This window comes from Pteronotus mesoamericanus, unplaced genomic scaffold (assembly GCF_021234165.1).
Source record: "Pteronotus mesoamericanus isolate MK-2021 breed Mesoamerican mustached bat unplaced genomic scaffold, CSHL_Meso_final contig_291, whole genome shotgun sequence".
NCBI lineage: Eukaryota > Metazoa > Chordata > Mammalia > Chiroptera > Mormoopidae > Pteronotus > Pteronotus mesoamericanus.
Window position 1 is genome coordinate 5,127,925 of NW_026555124.1, and position 22,202 is coordinate 5,150,126.

Sequence of the window (22,202 nt, forward strand, 5' to 3'; positions counted from 1 at the left end):
AAAAAAAGCCTAACTTTTTGGCCAACCCAATAGTTTTTACTGTAAGAGAGACTTTGTATTAGATAGGAGTAAGGATACATTTAAAAGTACGTTAAATTTTCTGCATAATTTTAGATTTAGTTTATTTGCTGTTTAATTTTAACAGTAGCATGTTTCTAGTTCACTTTCCAAGATGACTGGCCTCTTATTTAGTGCCTTTTAACTATATAGTCTAAGACAACCATTTCAGAATTTGCTACCTTTATTTAGATGCGGCAGCTGTGTGATTATTTGGTTCTGCTCTTCGACCCCCAAGCCTCAGTTTTATGCAAGATTAGAATTCATTGTCATAGAGGAAAGGAATTTTTATATTCTCTCATTTTACAAATAAACTATAAATTAAGGTCACATAACAAGTCATCTTTAAAAAGTGTACACACGTGTACATTTTACAGAATCTAATAAGGCATTTTGTTTTACTGGTTTGGATGAGTATCCCATCTAACCTATTGTTGGTAGGTTATTGGAGACCCTTATAATATCATGGATTTCCTCTTACCACTTCATCTAAGAATGCTTTCAGTATGACATTACGCCTGGTATGGATTTATCTAAAATTTGTATGATGTGAATTCAACTCTCCTGTTCATCAAGGGAACTAGAATAGACTACCCTTGGAAGACAAGTCCATGTTCGTGATAGCCACATCTCTTTGATTATTTTCTCTTGATGAACCTTATCTAGCTTCTCCTTCCATTTAGAATTCTCCAAATTTATTACGTTTTCTCCACTAAAGGAATACCCTCTTGTCACCTCTAAGGAGATTTTTAAATTACTTTTTGCTAGAGACCTTTCCTTACTATAAACTGTATAAAATCTTTAGCTCAGGATCTCCCAACTGCAGGTATAAAGTGCCATTGTGTAAGGTTAGTATACCAATATACAGGGTGAGGCAAAAGTAGGTTTACAGTTTGTATGAAAAAACAATACAATAACTAATTATAATACAATAATAAACTGTTGTGTGTGCTTGCAACTGTAAACCTACTTTTGCCCCACTGTATAGCGTGTTAGTTGGCTTGGGCTGCCATATCAAAATACCAAGGATTGGGTTGCTTGAATGACAGTTTATTTTTCACAGTTGTGGAGGCTGAGAAGTCTTAAGATCAAGGTGCCAGCTAGGTAGGTTTCATTCTGAGGCCCCTTCTCTTGGGTTATAGGTAGCTGCTCTCTCACTGTATGCTCACATACAGTGAGATGTTTGTTCGCATGTGTGTGCGTAAGAATGGGAGAGACAGGGAGGGAGTGTGGCTTTAAAGGGTGTTGTCACACAGACAAAAGCAAGCTCTCTGGTATCTCCTATAAGGTCACTAGTCCTGTCCTGCCATGGCTCTGCCCTCATGTCCTCGTAACCTTAATTACCTCCTAAAGGCCCTGTTTCCAGATACTATGACGTTGGAGGTTAGGGCTTCAACATAAGAACTGGGGGACACCAATATTCAGTTCATAACATATTGCATATAGTGTGGTTAAGAAAATGGGCTCTCGAGTTGACTTGCCTGAACTGAGCCTCGCTAGTTGTGTATTGAGTTCCTTAACTTCTGTTACACATTGTTTTTAAATGTTAAATGGGGGGCATTAACACTTGTAGCAGTGGGGTCCTAAGGAGTAAAATGAGTACTTGTATGTAAAGCACTTAGAATGACAAGTAGCCCTCAATGTTAACTTTAAACAAAACAAGACTGGTTATAATAACGATCTTCCTAATAATTAGTTTTTCTTTGTAATTTGGACAATGGTGTATAGGACTGATGTTTTCGAAGAGTAGTGTGCAATGACTCTTAGACTCTTTCTTTCAAGGGTAGATGATCTGGAATAAGAAATTGTATTCTCTGAAAGTTCTTCTGAACTGAACATATGCCAATAAAAAAAAGTTAAGCAAGTATAGTTATTTTATTCAAATGCCTCTTTAAAATTTTGGCTTGATTAGGACATGATAATTTAGTTATATGAAAATGTGAGTTTTGGATGTGGTATGTAAAATGAGAAGAATGGTATCTTAAAGCCATTTTGATTCATGATGTTTCTTTAACATAAACATTGCCTCTTGAAAAATGATAGGTTCTGTGGATATCATTTAATCAGCTTTATAATATATGATTATTTAATCTGAAGTAATGGTATTACTAATGCTACTTTTTCCTTTCCATCTTGGCTGTTTCTCTGTAGATGAAATTTTGTGTTAACTCATTAGAAACTGAACCCTTGCTTGCTCCTCTTATCTTTAGTCTCCTTCCAACTCTGTCTTTATTTCTGCTGAGGTTATATTCTATTTGTTTTTCAGATGAGACACTTTTTGCTCTTCCTGCTGCATCTGAGCCTGTGATACACTCCTCTGCAGGCAAGTTCTTTCTGCTAGCCTTTTATCCTCTGTGTATTCTAACTTTAACTCTAGTTTTGTTAACTCTTTACAGAGTAGTTTAAATTTACTAAAAAGCAGCATGGTTCCAATAATGTCTATTGAAAAAGTTGAAATTGCATTTTATATGCTATGTTTAAGGGAGAAATGGGCAGAACCTTATTAATAATTGGAAATATATAAGGAATTCTTGGACCCTTGGTTTACATTTACATACTGACTGTTCCATTTCTCCAAATGAAATATACTTGCTCTTATAGCTGAAAGGCTTTCATGTGAATGACTGTCACTGTGTGGCATTTAATTTTCTAATGCCCTTTCTTTTCCATACTGTCAAACTCTCTTCTGAAATCCTCTTTATTTTCCTCTAAAACTAGTTAAAAGTAGCTTTTTTAATGATTATACTTGAGATTTTTCTCAAAAACTTGATTTATGTCTTGGCATAGCATATAATTACCTCTGTAGCCATACACAGGTTTTATGGACAATAGCTTTAATTTTTAGTAATGATTTCAGTCTATTGTTATTTATTAATTAAATATTACACTTAATTTTAGTTAATAGTAAGTTTTTACTAACACTATTTTGAATCTGCAATAACACTTGCATTGCCTCTGAGAACACTGGCATTCTCTAACTTTCCTTTCTGTCCATGGTCACAGAAAAAATTATGGACTTGAAGGAGCAGCCAGGTAACACTGTTTCCACTGGTCAAGAGGATTTCCCATCTGTCCTGCTTGAAACTGCTGCTTCCCTTCCTTCTCTATCTCCCCTCTCAGCTGCTGCTTTTAAAGAACATGAATACCTTGGTAATTTACCAGCAATATTATCCACCAAACGAACAATTCAAGAAACTCCTTCAAAGGAAGCTTCTAAAGAGTTCCCAGAAAAGGCAAAAAATCCATTTGTAGACAAAGATTTAACAGAGTTTTCAGAGTTGGAATACTCAGTAATGGAATCATCGTTCAGTGGCTCTCCAAAAGCAGAATCTGCCGTAACAGTAGCAAACCCTAGGGAAGAAGTCATTGTGAAGAATAAAGATGAAGAGGAGGATTTAGTTAGTAACAACATCTTCCATAATCAACAAGAGTCACCTAAAGCCCTTACTAACTTAATTAAAGAAGAGAACAAAGTTATGTCTCCAGAAAAAACAAAGGACAGTTTTAATGAAAAGGAAGTTACAGCAGGAGCGCCTGTGAGGGAGGAATATGCAGACTTCAAACCATTTGAGCGAGCTTGGGAAGTACAAGGTGCTAATAAGCAATATAGTGATGTGCTGGCTACGGCGGATAAGGTCGTGAGCAAGTTGGAGAGTAAAGTGGATGGGAAATGTTTTGCCGATGGCATTGACCAAAAAAATCATGAAAAGGATAGTGAAAGTAGTAATGATGATACTTCTTTTCCCAGTACACCTGAAGCCATAAAAGATGGTTCAGGAGCATACATCACGTGTACCCCCTTTAACCCAACAGCAACTGAAAGAATTTCAACAAACATTTTTCCTATGTTGGAAGATCATACTTCAGAAAATAAGACAGATGAAAAAAAAATAGAAGAAAAAAAGGCCCAAATTGTAACAGAGAAGACTAGTAGCACCAAATCATCAAACCCTTTCCTTGTAGCAACACAGGATGCTGAGACAGATTATGTCACAACAGATAATTTATCAAAGGTGACTGGGGAAGTAGTGGCAAACATGCCTGAAGGTCTGACCCCAGATTTAGTACAGGAAGCATGTGAAAGTGAATTGAATGAAGCTACAGGTACAAAGGTTGCTTTTGAAACAAAAATGGACTTGGTTCAAACATCAGAAGCGATGCAGGAGTCACTGTACCCTGTAGCACAGCTCTGCCCATCATTTGAAGAATCTGAAGCTACTCCTTCACCAGTTTTGCCTGACATTGTTATGGAAGCACCGTTAAATTCTGTAGTTCCTACTGTTGGTGCTTCTGTAGCACAGCCCAGTACATCACCATTAGAAGCTCCTCTTTCGGTTAATTATGAAAGCATAAAACTTGAGCCTGAAAATCCACCTCCATATGAAGAGGCCATGAATGTATCACTTAAAACTAAAAAAGTGCCAGGAATAAAGGAAGAAGTTAAAGAGCCTGAAGGCATTACTGTATCTGTTCAAGAAACAGAAGCTCCTTATATATCCATTGCATGTGATTTAATTAAAGAAACAAAGGTCTCTACTGAACCAACTCCAGATTTCTCCAGTCGTTCAGAAATAGCAAAAGCTGCACAGCAAGGTCCTGACCATTCTGAGCTAGTTGAAGATTCCTCACCTGATTCTGAACCAGTTGACTTATTTAGTGATGATTCAATACCTGAAGTTCCACAAAAACAAGATGAAGCTGTAATACTTGGAAAAGAAAATCTCGTTGAAACTTCACCTGAGTTAATGATAGAACATGAAAATAAGGAAAAACTCAGTGCTTCACCACCTAAAGGGGGAAAGCCTTACTTGGAATCCTTTCAGCCTAATTTAGACACCACAAAAGATACTGGTGAAGTTCCTAGATTGACCCAAAAGGAGAAAACTCCTTTGCAGATGGAGGAGCTCAGTACTGCAGTTTCCTCAGGTGATGGCTTATTTATTGCTAAGGAAGCAAAAATAAGAGAGAGTGAAACCTTTTCAGATTCATCTCCAATTGAGATTATAGATGAGTTCCCTACATTTGTCAGTTCTAGGACTGATTCTTCTAAGTTAGTGAGGGAATACACTGACCTAGAAATAGCCCACAAAAGTGAAATTGCTAATGTTGAGGATAGAGCTGGGTCATTGCCTTGCTCAGAATTAACCCATGACCTTTTTTTCAAGAATGTACAAGGTAAAAATGAAGATAAAGACCATGTCCCAGATGAAGTCTCCAAAGATAGGTCTGATATTTCAAAGGTACCCTCACTGCCTCCAGAGGTTCCTGCTTTGACCACTCAAACAGAAATAGGCAATATAATTAAACCCAAAGTCCTTGTGAAAGAAGCTGAGGAAAAACTTCCTTCTGGTACAGAAAAGGAGAACAGATCACCATCTGCTATATTTTCAGCAGAGCTGAGTAAAACTTCAGGTAATCAGTCCATACATTGTTTTGTGCTTTCTTGCCACCTTTTGACTTACCATGGAACACTCCACTACATTATGTGTAGTATATTACATTCATAATGTCTAATGCATCATATTGCTGAGAATATTTTTCTGCTGTCTTCTTAAAGGTTTTAGTGCTTTTTCTATCCCTCTTGCACTCATCATTCACCCTTGCTCTTAACTTTTCCACACAATTATTCATTGTACGTTTCTATATTGCCAGGGAACTAGAAAAAAATTTTTGTTAGAATTGGCTTCAGTGTTTATTTCTTTTCTTTGCTTCAGTGTTTCCTGACAGCATGAAGAGCAAGAGGTATTAAAACATTTGCAAGTGTATTTACTTTTGTTTTCCCAGAAGGTAATTTTTCATAAATTTTTAATGAAAGAACATTTCTGTAACATTTCTAATATTTCCATATAATGCAGTATTTTTCAGTAATAGGTATAAAGTTATGCATACTGCGTAGGACACATTTTGTTGAAAAGTGTAAATTGAGGTATACTATTATGAATTTTTCTGAGAAGTACTTATTCTCATTTTTTCTTTTGACTCACATTGCCCATTACCTGATTTTTGTAAAGTGATTTGCACGGTTTTGTTTTTTTTTTTTTTAGCATTCTGATTTAGTTGTCTGAAATACATTGTGATTGTGTGTGTTCCACTGAATATACTTGTGTACAGGAGATGGGTAGCACGACTGGCAGAGAGTCCAGTTTAGAAATTGTTGCCATAGTCTACGAAAGAGGAGATTACACACATTAAGCCAGTGGGATGACTCGGTGTTTGATTGGACATGAACATGAAAGATAAGGGGAGGTGTTAAAGATGACTCTATATGTGCAAATACATGGGCGGCAGTATGAGAAACTGAGTTAGGGAATGTGAGAGGATGAAGTGGGTTTTAAGGAGAGAAGATAAAAAAATAAAATTGAAATACATTGGTATTAAGGTATCCAGGGGGCATTTAAGAAGTTAACGATACTATACATAGGAAGCTCTTGGGAACGATTTTGCTTGTATGTATATATTTGCCATGGGCTGAGGGATAGTAATTAAAGCTACAGATCATCTAGGGAAAACCAAGGGAAGAGGAAGATTTAAAGGTGGAAGGATTGGTCAGCATTATCAAATACTAGCTCACTTACGATAAAGATTGATAGTTTATCAAAAAGAAGGGAAGGTGTTGGCCTGACAGTGGCAGATGGTGTGAGTGGGCAGCCGAGGGCTGAATGGGGTTGAGAAAATAGATACTAAATGTTGACCGTTTTAAGAAGTTTGAGAACACGGAGAGTGTTAGCAATGTAAGGGGGAATATGGGGTTGAGGAAGAGTGCCCTCCCCCCGTTTTTTTAAAGATTGGAGTAAATGTCTAATCGAAGGTGCATGCAGAGTCAGGAGGGGAGGCGATGAGATCAAGAACTCAGGTGGAGGAATTAGCTTATAGAGGAGGAGGATTTGAAGGACTTTGATTGTAGTGAATAAAAGGAAAATTACTAGTGTTTGTACTGCTAGTGTTTTGTAGTTGGAAGTTGAGGGATTGTTTATGTTTATTCTTTAAAGCTGTATGGTAGGTCATTTGCTAAGAATGAACTGTAACATGCTTGGGCGGAAGAGGCCTGAAATACCTTCTGAGCAGGGAAACAAAGGTATTGCATTAACAGCGCATGCAAGGTTGAAGGATGGTCTGAATGGTAAGGTGCCCAACAGCCTCGGTTCAGAAAGACAAATGCTTGTACTGATTCAAGATTGTGTTTGGGCCCAGTGGAGAGACAGCAAGTGAAAGGAACTGAGGATAATACAATAGCAAGAGAGTAACTTGAAGTGATGGATTTTACCTAAGTTGAAGAATGTAAAGAGGGGAGGAGATGGAGTTGGTAGATAAGAATAGAAGATCAAAGAACTTGAGGTCCAATTAGATCTAAGAGCCAAGAGTAGTAGTAATAAATATGAATACCAGAATGATAGGAGGTTGCAGTCAAAGTAGGGGAGAGGGAGAGGGAGAGGGAGAGGGAGAGGGAGGGAAGGAAGGAGGGAGGGAGGGAGGGAGGGAGGGAGGGAGGGAGGGAGGGAGGGAGGGAGGGAGGAAGGAAGGAAGGAAGGAAGGAAGGAAGGAAGGAAGGAAGGAAGGAAGGAAGAGAGTTTGAGGTTGAATTTATAATTCCATGTTGTTAATGTCCAGGGTTTGGCCTTGAGGCAAGGGCTAAACTTGGGTGGTGTGAAGTTTACTAGAGGTAAAGTCAGGTAAACCATGAGACCAAGATGTTAGATTGCTCTTACACATGACACTGAAATAACCCAGGATAGTGGCAGGACTTGGGGTAGACAGGAAGATTAGGAGCTAAGGACAAGAGACTTTGGTATGAGGCAACTGGCAGGATGGTAGGTGGAAGCAGTAAGGAAAGATAAAGAGTGACAAAGATGAATAGCTAAGACTTTTGGCGAAGGCCTCTGAAATAGTCTGGAAGCAGGTTTCATGAGCAAGAAGATACTGACTTCCCTTCCTCTCCTTCATGTATGCAGGGTTTAGGAAAATTAACAGTCTTTATTTGAGAGTTTCACAGGGAAAAAAGTATCCTCAAGGAAGAGCCAGGTTTTGATGAAAGGAAATAATGAAAGGAAGTGTTCAGTAAAGTTGAAGATTAGGAGAGATGGTTCACGGTGTAATGGAGATTTCAAACAGTATGGTAAAATGGTTAGAAGAATACAGTAAAAAGAATCTGAGAAGCCTATAGCAGCATGGTGATGATAGTGTGGGTGAAGACTTAAGGATAAAAAGATCAAGACTAAGACAAAGTCTTGCCCTCATGCAACTTGCAATTGATGTATCAAAATTTGATACTTTTTGGATACACTTTATCAAGAAAAAATATCAGTAAGGGATCAAATTCTGCATCATAATATCTTGACCATCTCCTTTTCAAAATCAGTCTTTCTTCCCCAAAATTAAAATTGGAAAAAATAAAAATAATACAAAGAATGTCTTATATTCTTCATTTAAATTTACCCTTTTAACATTTTTCCCCATTTGCTTTATCATTTATGATCTCTCATTCTACAGATAAGTAGATATGGATATATAAATACATTCATGTTTTTTCCTGAACCATTTTGAGAGTAAGTTATGTAAATTTTTTTTATCCTAACTACAGGGGACATCACAAATAATGCCCCCTTTTTATTAGAAAATCATAAGCATGTAATTTTATAACAATATCATGCTCAAGCATGCTATATGACAGTTTAGGTGAAATGTTCAAATTAAAACTATAAATTATTACACCCATATTATTACCCTGCCAGCCATATTCAAGCAGGCCTTATTTCTGCCGGACCCCGTATTTTAGAAGGGGATGATATTCTTTTACATACCCTCCGTTCAGCTATTAACTTCATAAATTCACATTCATACAATACTTTTTTTGAACCTACCATTCGTATTCCAGTTGTCTTAGATGACCTTATAATGCCCTTTAGCTACAAAATCCAGTCTAGGGCCAAGTTTTGCATTTAGTGGTTTGCATTTGCATGTTGCTTTTGGCTCCTTTAATCCTGAACAATTCTAGTTATTACCTCTTAGTGACATTAACATTTTTGAAGAACACAGGCCCTTCCCCTCCTCCTTTTTAATAAAACATTCCTCAATATGCATTTGTTAGATGTTTCTTAGTGATTAGATTGGGATTGTGGATTCATGGCCAAAATGAAGAGGATGTGTAGTGCCCCTCTCATGGTATTATATTTGGAGATACCCACTATCCATCAGCCCCTCATTGATGAGGTTAATTTTGACCATCTGGTCAAGATGGTCCCTGATTTCCTTATTGTGTAATTAGTCTTTCTTCCTCCCTTTTAACTTATAAGCAGTCTGAGGGGTGACACCTCAAGACCATGCAAATATCCTGCTCCTCATCAAAATTGCCTCCCTAGATTTAGTATCCATTGGTGATTCTTACTTGAGTCAGTCTCCACCAGTAAGGTTGCAAAATGATAATTTTGGAATTCTAACACTCTTGCATTTATCAATCAACCCTTGGCATTTTATTGCTAATAAGAGCTCCCTTTCTATACAAATTAATTCATTAATAATCATACATCCATGGGTTTCTTTTTTTCTTCCAATGGGTTATAATTCATTACTAAATTATGTTAGTTGTAAATTGTCCCAGACTTGGAGGACCCCTCTTTAAGTTGGCTCAAAGACATGCAGCTATCCTTTTTGAGGGGTGCAGGGGGAAGCATGTCTTAATTTTGTAAGGTAATAAAATGCTGGAGGCTCATTTTATGCATGTTTTGCTCCCAGACCTGGAATCAGCCATTTTTCAGGATCCCTGATTCCTCTTAATGGGGAATGGTATTAGAGATCAAGAGCTGAATCTAGTTGTGCTCTTTCTGCTATGTGGTCTTTCCATTTTAGCCCTTGCAGTGGACGGAGCTAGGAAATGCTATGTGCATACATAGATACAAATAAACATAAACACATACACATATTTATGAAATCATGAATTCACAGAGACAGCTTCGATTTCAGTCCATTCCCATAGAATTCTCTCTTCCCTGATTTCATATTGGTATGTTCCTTCTAGAGTGAAAACCTTGTTCCTCAAACCACCAATACACTTACTCATTTGCTTAATTCTTTAATACATATAAAACAGCTTTAGAACACTTTCGAATATTATTATAATAAACATAATAAAAGAATTCAGGGTCATTTTGCATACCTCCCTCTCTCAACCTTGCCCAAGACTGAATGCATATCGTCAAATCCAAGTTACTTGGATTAGTGCCCCCACTTCTCCCTTTCTCCACCTTTAGTGTGGTTATAATATTCATTTGAAATACAGTTAGATCAATTTGTTTCTGAGAAAAAAACCTGAATTTTCATTCCACCTGGAAAAGGGAGACTGCCATTAATGGGAAATCTAAGCACCAAGAACTTTCATACATTCATTGCATTTAGCCTTCACCATAGTCTGAAAGAAGGAACAATTTTATGGATGAAAAAACCTTAGTCTAGGGATGTTAAGTAACTTTCCCAAGGTTACATAGTAAATATTATAGTAAGCACAATACTTGGGAGCTTCTACAGTGTTTCGGACATTGGGCTAACTTTTTAATTTATATTAGATCTTACACAGTTCCACAAAGATCTTTTTTCCAACAGGTGAGGAACTGGGATTCCAGCGTAGGTTTTGTCCCTTTTTGTTTCTCCATTTTGGAATGAGAAGTTACTGTCCTAAATTTAGCAGATAACCAAGGTGCTGCTGTTTTTATTACATACCTGTTGTGTTGTGTGTATTAACCAATCCAAGACATTCCTTAAAAGCCCAGAAAATTGGTTACCATGTACTTTTTTCTAATGTGGTCCTAAGTACGCAGGGATGTCAGAATGAGGGTCACATTCTGTGGCTCCCTGTGGAGACTGAGTAACCCTGTTGTGGTGGACCATGGCTGTGTTTTTGGTGGTTGACTGGGAAAAGCAAAGTGCTACTGTCTCCTCTCCAAACCACTGAGAGTTTGACTTCATGATAGCGATTGCTTAATATGTGTTGGTTGCTTAGTATGCCACTAATGCACAGAATACTTTTAGTTCATAATCAGAACATAGATTGTTTTTGCTGACCTGTTGGAACTATTGGTGGGTGAAGTGTAAACCAAGTACAAGTTGATTATTTATCATACTTAAACTATATGATATCTAGGAATAATCAAGTAGTATTGTCATAATACTTTAAAAGGACCCATTTATCTAGGCAAATAATTAAAATTTATCCTTTTGCAAATTTATGTATATATTTTGTATCTTTATATATATTTTAAATGTGTTCACGAATAAGAGCTTTTTTGATGGTGTTTGTGACTCACATTTTTCTTATATTTTAAAAACTTACAAAAAATTTACTACATAGCCTTCTCGAGCTTTCTCACTAAAGAATTGTAGATACAGTGGTATCTCGATAGTCATCAGCTTCAGAACTTGTCAAACCTGGTACTTGTTGAATTTTGACGAGAAAAAATGTTTCAGTACTTGGAGCTTGCTTGCGACCTGTCGCACTTGCTAGAACTTGTGTGAGTCGCGACACCACCCCGCAGAAGAAAATGCTTCATCAGTTTTTGCTTGCTCACCACTTGTTGGAATGAATCATCGGTGAGTACTAAGGTACCACGGTATTAAGGTTTGGTATTCTCATTAAAAATATTTTTAGTGAGCATATTTAGGACACTTTTTAAAAATTCTCACCGAGGATTTTTTAAAATAGATTTTAGAGACAAAGGAAGGGAGCGGGGCGTGGGGCGGGTGGTGGTAGGGGAGAGAGAGAGAGAAAAACATCAATGTGAGAGAGGGACATGGATCAGTTGCCTCTATTACGCACCACAACCTGGTTAGGTGCCCTGTCTGGGAATTGATCCCCCAACCGTTAGTGTAGGGGATGATGCTCCTACCAACTGAACCACCCAGCCATGGCTTTAGGGCACTTTTTAATAATTATTAGTTGGACTTTTGATTGTGACAGTGAGCAGTTAAGCTGATAAAAGAAAGAAATTAGAAGTACTCAGAAAAAGTTTAAATGTTTAATAAGTTGAGTAAAGGTGCTTTCAGCTGGAAGGCTTTTTAGCAAATATACATTATAGCTAAATTAGAAACTGACTTGTTATGAAAGGAATCACATTCACTTAAATATGTGACATTGTCATTAGTGAGAATTCATTTAGTGCTTACTTTTGGCTTACTACAAATTGAAAATAAATATGAAATGTTTATTGTTTTTAATCTACCATTAAGAATAGATACTGCTAAATGTAATGTGGCTGAAAGAACTACATTTTGGACACTTTATAGACCTGAGTTTTAATCCTGGCATTATGACTTGTTAGTATGACTTTGAGTAAATATGTTGATCTTTTTGAACTTCAGTACTATTAATTGTTAGAATTTCTGTCAAGAATGTCCCGTGAGGTCAGGGTGACATGAAGCAGTATGTCTGAAGTAGTGTGTGCTCATTGTAAAATCTGAGAAATAAAAAAAAATTGAGATGAAAATAATTTGTAATTGTATTGTCCAGACATAATCATTGTTAATATTTTAGAGTATATTCTTCTTCTATGTTTTCTGTGCATAGGGATACTTTACAAATGCAGTGAAAAGTAAGTTTTACCAAATTGGGATTATATATTACATACTGTTTATTACTTTTTAAAAAATTAGTAATATATAATGCCAACATTTCTGTCTTTGTTCTTTTGCTGCATGGTTTTTTAATTCTTAGTGTTCCTTGGTTATTGGATATATTATAGTGGAACCTCAGTTCTCGAACCTAACTCATTCTGGAAAACTGTTCTGGAAAACTTAATTCGTTCTGGAAAACTGGAGAAGTGATTTCTCCTTTGTCACTGAATCTCCTTTGTCACCTGAGAATCACATGGCAGATCATATAGGTTTCAGCATGACAAGGTTGTTGGGTAGAGAATCGAGGCCCACAGTTTTATTAGACAGTGGAGACATTTTTTTCCATGAACAACTCGGTCGAGAACTGAATTGTTCAAGAACCAAAACATTTGAGAACCGAGGTTTGACTATGCTCAATCAGTTTGCTATTATTGGACCCTTAGATTGCCTCCAACTTTTTTATTTATAAATAATTCTGTTACTAATCTCTTTGCATTTATATATGTTTTACATCTCTCTAAATGATTCTTTCCTACAAATTACTAGACATAAAACCATAGGTACATGGGTATGGGCATTTTTAAAGAGTTTTGAAAAAGTTGGCTGTTAGAAAAGTACTAATTTTTACTGCTTTAACAGTAAGAAAGCATCCATTTCTCTATTATCGCCAATTGATACTATTATTTTTTGGGATAGATAATGCTTTCATATTATACAAAATTGAAAAATGTATAGTGATAGTAGGTCTGCCTATCTTAAATAGACACTTAGTGCTCCTTGTTAGAGTCACTTACTATGACTTAATTGTTATATATTCTTCCAGACATTCTGTACTTGCCATTTAAAAAAACAAACAAAACTTTTTTGAATTTGATACATTAAAGTGGTATGTTGCTGTTTTGATCTTTGGTTACTGGTGGACATGAACATGTTCCATATATTTATTGGCTATTTATATTTTTTGGTGTGTGTGAATTGCCTGTTCATATACTTTGCCCATTTTTAAATTAGATGTTCATCTCTAATTTTGAGGGTTCTTTATATACAAAGGATACAAACTCTTTGTCATGTTATAGCTTTCTAAAGAATTTTTATTTTGCTTTACATTTCAGTGGACATTTTAAATTTTCACATAGGAGAAAACTATAACTTTATTTACTTATTTATAGGTTCATTTTTACATTTAATTCTGGTCTATTTCAAATTGATTTTGAATTCTGGTCAGATCATTTTATCTTACATGCTTTCTTGGTGGTGAGATTGTTTTCCTATTCTTATCATACTTTATCTAGTTCCTTAGTACCAGGAAACAATCCTAGGTTACACAGGAACACAGAGAATACCAAAAAATGAGAACACTGCCACATTGCAGGCCCTGAATTGGACTGTACTATGGGTGTTGGTGCCATCTAGTGTTGTAGATAGAACATGAAGTCTGTGGAATGCTCTATAATTGACCATATGGGATATATTCAGTTGGGCAGAGAAATTGAGTTGTGGATATTTGCTTTGCACTAAAAATGATTTTATAAAAGGATTTTGACTCTTGACACATTGCACTGAATCAAACTCTTGAACCACACTATTATAATCATTATCAAACAACCTTAAGATTCCCCCAAACCTGTATTATTTAATGAAAATTTTAAGATTATAAAGTTTCAGAGCCTAATGACTATTAATTTTAAATTCCAAATTTAAAACTGCTTTGGCTCTTTTGGAATATCTGCATATTTTAAATTACAGTACAAGAAGTCAGCGTTATTTTAGTTCCTACTGAATAGTATCATTTTCAACTTCTTTACAGATTTTAGCATTCATTTTTTAGCAACTTATGTGAAATTGTTTATAGAGTCTAAAATGATCACCTTTTGACATTTAAACTTGTCATTAATTTTCTAGACTAAAGCATTGCTCTGTGTCTTAAGGTTCAATTCAGTAGTTAATGTTGAAGTGCTGTAATTTAGTCCATAGAGGGCATTATATTACAACACATTAAACAGTCCTGTTTAATACCTTCAGTAATGAGACATATGTTTAGTTTCATAGCTCATCATAATTAAATTTTGAAGTTCAAAACTACTGTGTAGCTATGTGTTTTTTTTTTTTAATGCTGTTTTCTATTACTGGTAGTGGAAATAATTGTTTTAATATCAAGAATTGTATACAAGCAATCCTCAGTTTAGAGTAATACTTTCAATCCAAATGACTGCCTCTTTCCCACTTTATTTCCTTTTATCTCTAAACATTGTTGAAAAAAAAAAAAACCCCTGAATTTTTCTGGTGTTCAGATGAAGAGAAAGTAAAGAAATGGAAAAGGAAGAATCTTGGGAGGACTGGCCAGGGCAGACCTACAGCTTACATATTGCTGCCTGTTCCAAAATACAGCCACTAATGTCTGAAATCCTCCCATTTAGGTACAAACCAAACTCACACACATGCACAATATTTATGAGAGGATTGTAGAGAAAGGAGTTTTAAAATTCTTTAGTAGGAATTGATATAAATGTGTAATTTTCCTACTAATGAGATAAGTGTACTAAGAAAATGAGAGTTTTGATGTATGGGGAGAAGAGAAAGAATGCAGGAAATTTTAGAGCATAGTTAGGAGTTAGGAATATACTTGGGGAAGTTTTTCCTCATTGGTTTTTGTCATGCTTGGGGGAGGTACTTGGGAGGTGGAGATTGAGGAGTGGAAAGTTGCTGAACATGAACTTTGAACAATTTATTTCAAAAGCTTTGCGTAAGGCTGATTTTGAATTCAGGAAAAGGAAATTATCTCCTCCCTTCCCCCTTCCCAGTAATATGCAATCGGATTTAGAATTTAAGCAACACTTTTATTTACTTGCATTATAGGTAAAACACCCTTCTGTTGTCCCTTCCTTTGAAATCCTCCCTTTTAAGAGGAAATAGGTTCCTGTCCCAAATAATCAAAGTGCTGTTTTGCAAGTTGGGATTATTTGCTCTATTTAAAAGTTGTCATTGAAAAATTTTTCATTTGTTAAATATTTGAAGGAAAACAAAATAAGTTTTTTTTTAAAAAAACATTTAATGTCCTTTACTTGCCTGTGAAATTGGGATTTAATGTGCTGTAGGACTTATAAACTATCCACATATACATAAATTTATCTTAGCTGGAGAATAATAGAGCTGTATAGCAAAGAACAATAACTTGTGTGCGTATAGGTGCTGCTAATTTGAAAGGTATTGGGTTATTGCCTATGGCTTAATATATTGCTAATTTGAAAGGTATTGGGTTATTGCCTATGGCTTAATATATGTGCTTTCTTAGATGTGTTTTAAGGGCTTTGTCTCCTTGTAGTTTGACTGTTATTTTTAGCATAATACTAATAGTGAATAGGTAGCACTTACACAGGGCCTACTTTCTGTCCAGCACTGTCCTAAGTAAGACCTTTTGCATACACCATTTCTTTTGATCCTTACAATAAGCATAGCCCATATGGCTTTATATTTTTAACAAATCTGTCTCACCAGAATTTAAAATTTAAGCACATTTTGCTTAGCTTACCAAACTTAAAACAACTCTAGTTTTAAAACTTTTCTAGGAAAGAAGTGGCAAAATGTCAGTTGATTTATATGAGCTAGTTTTAGTCTAAGTTGCAAAGCCCATGTAAATTAAAGAATTAGATATTACTGTGTAAGGTCGAACATCCAGGGCTGCTTTTTTGACTTTTTAATCTGCCAGGGGAGCTATTCTGTATATTCAATTTTTAGATGAATGGGTATCATTATACATTCTTACCTTTTCAGACTATTTTTTTAAAATTTTCAAACCAAGTTAAATTATCAAGATGTGAATAGTATACAAATCTATTTTTTTCCTCTCTCCTGTTAGTGTGTAATCTCTGACTTTAAAACTGGGTGTTGTTTTTGAATGCTTTATTCTAATACTAAAATATTTATTGGCCTTCAGTTTAATATTCAGTTAAAATATTAGAAGATATTTTGTACTTATTGAATAGTTTGGGATTTCAAACTGTTTTATTGAGAGGCCAGACATTTTCAGCTATGATACGACTTGGTGACAGGTTCTCAAATATCACATTATGCAAGGGTTTGGTGAATAAAGTTAAATATTAACTCGAGCTGAGAATACTGACACTCTTTAAAAATTACTTTGCTTTATTTGTTTGAAATTAGAGAGGAAAATAACTGAATCATTCATTTCAGGTCACTTCTGTTATTAAAGATTTTGTAGGAGTTTGCAGCCCACGCAGTTTTACAGCAAGTTCCAGAAAATATATCTATTTTAGTGTAGCTGTCTAGTGTTGAGAAGTATGTACTTTTGTATATAGGCTAAATATCTTATACGCCATCATATCACGCATTTTAAAATATTTTAGCTGATTTGTCATTATGTATTGCCTCTTCTGCTTAGTCAAATAGTATCATCTGCTAAGCCAGTTGTGGAACATTAATAAAGACTAATATTCTGCACTGGAATTTATGCTAGTTATATGAACTTCAACAAAAATTTTAGAAATTCTGTATATAGATTTGTTTTTGTGTATTTACCAGTAAAATTTAGTTTAATCTTACATCATTTTTGCAAGGCAAATAATAATAATTAGTACATGAATACTTCTCAAGCTAAAAGTCTATTAATAGTTCCTGTAGCAGTGTCTAATAGATAATTATTGAAACATTGAGTTGGAGCAGGTAATGATTCAGAATAAGAGTATATTTGTAACTCTTAGTTTCCATAATTGTAGAAGAAGGAAAAATAACATTGCGTTAGAAAGATGAGATTGTTGGAACTGAATAAAAACTTTTTTCTATTGAAGTAGCATATATTAAATAATCTGGCTTTGTGATTCTCTGCTTATACCCTCAAAAGAGTGCAAAATATTGAATGCTTTAAGCATGAATAAACTTACAAGAAAATAAAGAGAGACTCAGCATGTCCCAAGCTTGAAATGTAAGCTATTACCCTTGAAACAAAAGCTCTTGCAGCTTTTCTGCAGTATATCTGGAGGGCAGATCATGACAACATGGATGGTCAGAAGAAATATTTGAAGGACTAGGGTATATCTGCTTTTAACCTTTTGAATAGAAATGTCATTGGGCCTTTAAAATACTATGTGGTGAATAAAATATTTCTGTGAATAAACTTTGCAGTCCATTTTTATCTTAACAGGTAACCACTGATTGTAGTTTTAAATGAAACTGAAAACCAGCAGTATAATTCACCCCTCTCTCAAAATGAAACAAAACCAAGAACTGGTTATGGTCTTAAGTTTACTGCAAATACATTCTTTGGTTAACTGCCAAAAAAACCCCTCTTTCTTTTGGTCGGCTTCCCGCCCCACAAAAGTAGCTCCATTTGGTATGAGCAGCAAGCAAAGGCTAGAACAATAAACAGAAGGAAGGCAGTAGTGCCTGAGTATTAGTAGCCTAGTTACAGATTGCACTGCGTCAGGCTGCTCCACACCCAGAAGACGTCAGGTGACTCCAGTCCTGCTGCAGTTGTGCAGCAGAGGAGAGCGCAGACTTCTGTTGAGGAAACGGTATTTCATGTCTCAGAGGGTAGATTTTTGCAGTTACAGCTTTTCTGTTGGTATGCATGATTGATAATTGCTTCTGGAGGGCAGATCGTGACAAGACATGGACGGTCAGAAGAAAAATTGGAAGGACAAGGGTATATCTGCTTTTTAATCTTCTAGTTTTTTTTTTTTTTTATGTGACCAGTAACATATTTTTGTGAATAAGGTTTGCAATTTAGATATATGCTGAATTGAAAGTGAAACCTATGAAAGGTTTAGGAGTGAAGGATTAAAGCAGCTATTTCAAGTGTTTTTACATTTGGTGTGTATGAGAAAATGTCATGCTGATTTTTTTTCCACTGGCATTCAATTTAGTCTTTGCAGTCCTGTTGTTGATTAGGTTCTATTTAATCTTGCACATTTTAAACAGTATAGTTTTAACATTTTATCTGTTGGTTACTTTGGTGTGATAAATCTACATAACTATCTTTGTATTTCATAACGATGTATTTTCTGTGACTAAATATTTTTTTAAAAGGCTGACTTGGTGTAGTTGAAATTCTATCCAAAGGTTTGTAGGTAGCAGGATACTGCGTTTGCCATAAGCCTGTTTTCTTTGGGAATCTTATTGAGCCTTTAAAATTATTACCAGCCTCCTTTTAATTAGATTGCATTTTTGTATATCTTGAAATCATTAAAATACATGCACAGTAGTTTGTAATACATGTCTATATTTAAGTCACTAACCTTTGTCCTTATAATAACCAATCATTGATCTCGATCCTCTTTCCTCCCCCTTGAAAGCCTAGATCCTTTCAAGTCTCAGTGGATCATTGTGTAAGAATTTAAGCCCATAAGTGGTAAAATATTGACTGTAATGAATATTTTTAAAGTATTCTGTAGATGGTTAAGTGTGCCATTTAAAAAAAAAGAAGGTAGTAGGCTGTGTATATCTGATTACTTATAATAAATTATCTTAAAAATTATTAGAGCTATTTAGTCCAACTAGATATTCCACACAAGCAAATTTAGTAATTTTTTAAAAATACATCCTTCTACAAAAGGATTGGTAATAATGTTTCTAAAAGCAATATGTAGAACTAATAATAGTAACCTTCACAATATCCTTTACATAATTTGTTCAGTGAAGAAATGAGGGAAAAGGTGAATTTAAGATCGAGTTCATATTGAGATACAACTTAAAGAACAGAAAACAGTACAGCTTTGGATTTTTACCTTTCTGGTTTTTTTACATGTGAATTTAATAAAGGATTTTTCTTAATTCATCCTTCTGACCATTAGCATTGCAAAGTGAATCGATGCACTAGTTTTTGATAAGGAAAAATAGTGATAATGCAATAAATACAGGCTTTAAACATACATGAAAAGTCCCATGGGGGCCCACTCTGAAACTATCATGGTTCTATATTAATTTAAATCTTAGACCATTTAATAACATCATAAGTTCTTTGCTGAACTACGTAAGGGATATTTTGACTCTGGAAAAATTAAGGTCCAATATAGTCCATATTATACTAGATATTTTATTTTTAGGCACTAAATAGAGAATCAAATTTACTCTTAAATGTCTCTGGGGAGCCTCACTTTGTATATAAGTGTAATGGCTTAATAATATTTTTCAGTGCTTGTCTTTGGCTTTTTAATTGGTAAGACTAACTTTGCCTGTTTTTCTGTTTCAGTCGTGAAGTTATAATTTAGTATTTTCTTTATCAGCAACTAATTTTAATATTATAGATTGTATGTTATGACTTAGAAATCAGTGAGAAGCTAAAGCTGACATGGAATGAGATTTTCTTCATCTTATGAAGAGTGTGTGATAGTAGAGGAAAGAATCTGATCTAGGCTCTGATTATATTTTTAAAAATATATTTAGGCCCATATTTTTTTCTGTGACCCCTCCTACCCCCACCCCTGTCCCCTTAAGCACCATGATTAGAACATATCCAGTCTTCTAATGGTGGTGAAATATATCTCTTAAGTATAATGGCATAACAAAAGTGAGAGTTACTCTCATTTCAGTGTTTAAAATCATTTGAGGCTTTTGTTTTGTTGTTTGGTTTTTATACTGATTAACTAGTATTTAAGATATCCTTCAGGCTAAGACCAATACTAATAATTTGTATTCTTTTACATACTTTTCATCTTGAATTTTCTATTGTTCCTAGCAGGATACTTACAAAAAATGCAATCTGCACACTACTTGATTATTGGGGTTATATGGAAAGCATTGATTAAGACAGTCAAAAGATTTTGAAGAGCTTAAAATAAGAAGGAATGGGTAGGTGTAGGGTGTGAGAATGATGTAACCACTAAAAAATATTTTAACTGAGACACTGAATAGAGCTTTCTGGGTAGGATAGAATATTTATAGGACAGTAGTTGAAAAACAAGATTGGTATGGTTAAAAAAGATTGCAAGATCTAGGTCAGGTTTCCTCAAACTTCCCTGAAGATGAGAATCACCTGGTGCCTCTAAAAAATACAGATTCCTCTAATCATACACTCGGACCTACCAAATCGGAATTTACAGATGAAGGGCCTGGCAATCTGTATACCATGCATTCTGGTGAAATGCATGTTATAATCAGGCAGATTTAGGGAACATCAAACTAGGTTTTTAAGTTTGTGTTCTTGTATGTTTTGCTTTGGGCCACAGTAAGACACTTACTTAGTTTTCTTATTTGCATGATTTCTGGGCTTCCACTTTTGATGTTCTCTGGTTCTATAAGGATATTTTGGGCCAGACTGTAGAAGACATTGGGTTTTGGACTTTATTATAAAGGATATGAAAAGCCTTTGGACGTTTTAAAGTAGAGAATGATAAAATGATGCCGGTTTGAAAGAATGATTTGGGATGCTGTGTAAAGTAAGTTGGAAAAGAACCCAGACAAAACAGGATGATTATGTACCTGGACTTAAAGCAAATAGTGTCTGAACTTGGCCTGAAATAAGAATGAAAAGGAAGTGACAGATTGGAGAAAGAAGGAATACTTGACATTCCACATAGATTTGCGGGCCTAGGGTGAGGGAGGGACTCAAAGGACAACATGAAATTTCAGTCAGACCGAAACAGTGGCGATGCTAGTGTGTTCGTATTTGTGGAAATAGAACTAAATAAAGTAGGTTGAAATGATGTCGGGTTCAGTCTTAGAAACTTCAAATATGAAGTGATGGTAGAACATTTCTGAAGCTCAGAGAAAGGACAGGTTTAATGATAAAGAATTAGGAATTGAATGCAGAGTGACACAAATGAGTACTTTGAGGGTACAGCAGTCCCCATTTATTTGTGGGAATGCATTCCAAGACCCCTGGTGGATGCCTGAGACCAAGGATAGAACCAAACCCTGCATACTACTAAGTTTTTTTTCTTATGCCTATGATAAAGTTTTGTTTATAAACTAGCTACAGTAAGATTTTAACAAAAGTATCTAATAATAAAAGAGAACAATTACAGCAGTGTACAGAAATGAAAGGTATGTGAATGTGGTCACTGATTTTAGGGGATCCCTTGCCGAAGCCTTTGTACAGGCTCAGTGCTTTCTGACAACATGTTGCTGTCAGTTGAAACATATTTTCTGTTCCTGTCTTCCACACACATATTTAATGACTCTTCCAGCTCAACTAAGACCTTACCATGCACTGTGGCCATAACTTTTGCAGTTTGAGGTGTGACGATAAAACTAGCACAAATTTATTTTCCTTCACAATTTCCCAGATGGAAGATTAGATCTTACTAGAGATCTCAGCAACCTCAGGATATGATTTTTTTCTTAATGAGTTGAGAATTTTTACCTTTTCACTTAAGGGAAGCACTTTGAGGCTTCTCTTTGGCACATCCAAATTGCTAGCATCACTACTGTTTGTGCTTTGGGGTCATTAGTAAGTAAAATGAGGGTAATGTGAATTGAGATCGTTCAGTTGCTCGCTCACCAAGATGGCCGCTAAGTGACTAGAGGGCAAGCGGCCTATGCATCGTGAATTCGCAGGACAAAGGGAGTCCTGGGTGGGGTGGAGCAGGTGGAGC

General features: G+C 35.4%; 1 protein-coding gene across 2 annotated transcripts in view; it reads left to right on the forward strand.

The window, feature by feature from the left end:
- The window catches only part of RTN4 (reticulon 4), a 75,240-nt gene that overhangs the window by 23,176 nt on the left and 29,862 nt on the right, over positions 1 to 22,202 (forward strand). Inside the window, exons 2-3 of one of the 2 annotated variants that reach the window (XM_054575440.1) lie at positions 2,324 to 2,380; positions 3,061 to 5,469. In XM_054575440.1, the coding sequence (XP_054431415.1) occupies positions 2,324 to 2,380; positions 3,061 to 5,469 (2,466 nt within the window). Of the gene's footprint in view, positions 1 to 2,323; positions 2,381 to 3,060; positions 5,470 to 18,083; positions 18,314 to 22,202 lie in introns of those variants that run through there. The other variant, XM_054575441.1, reaches the window with a different exon arrangement.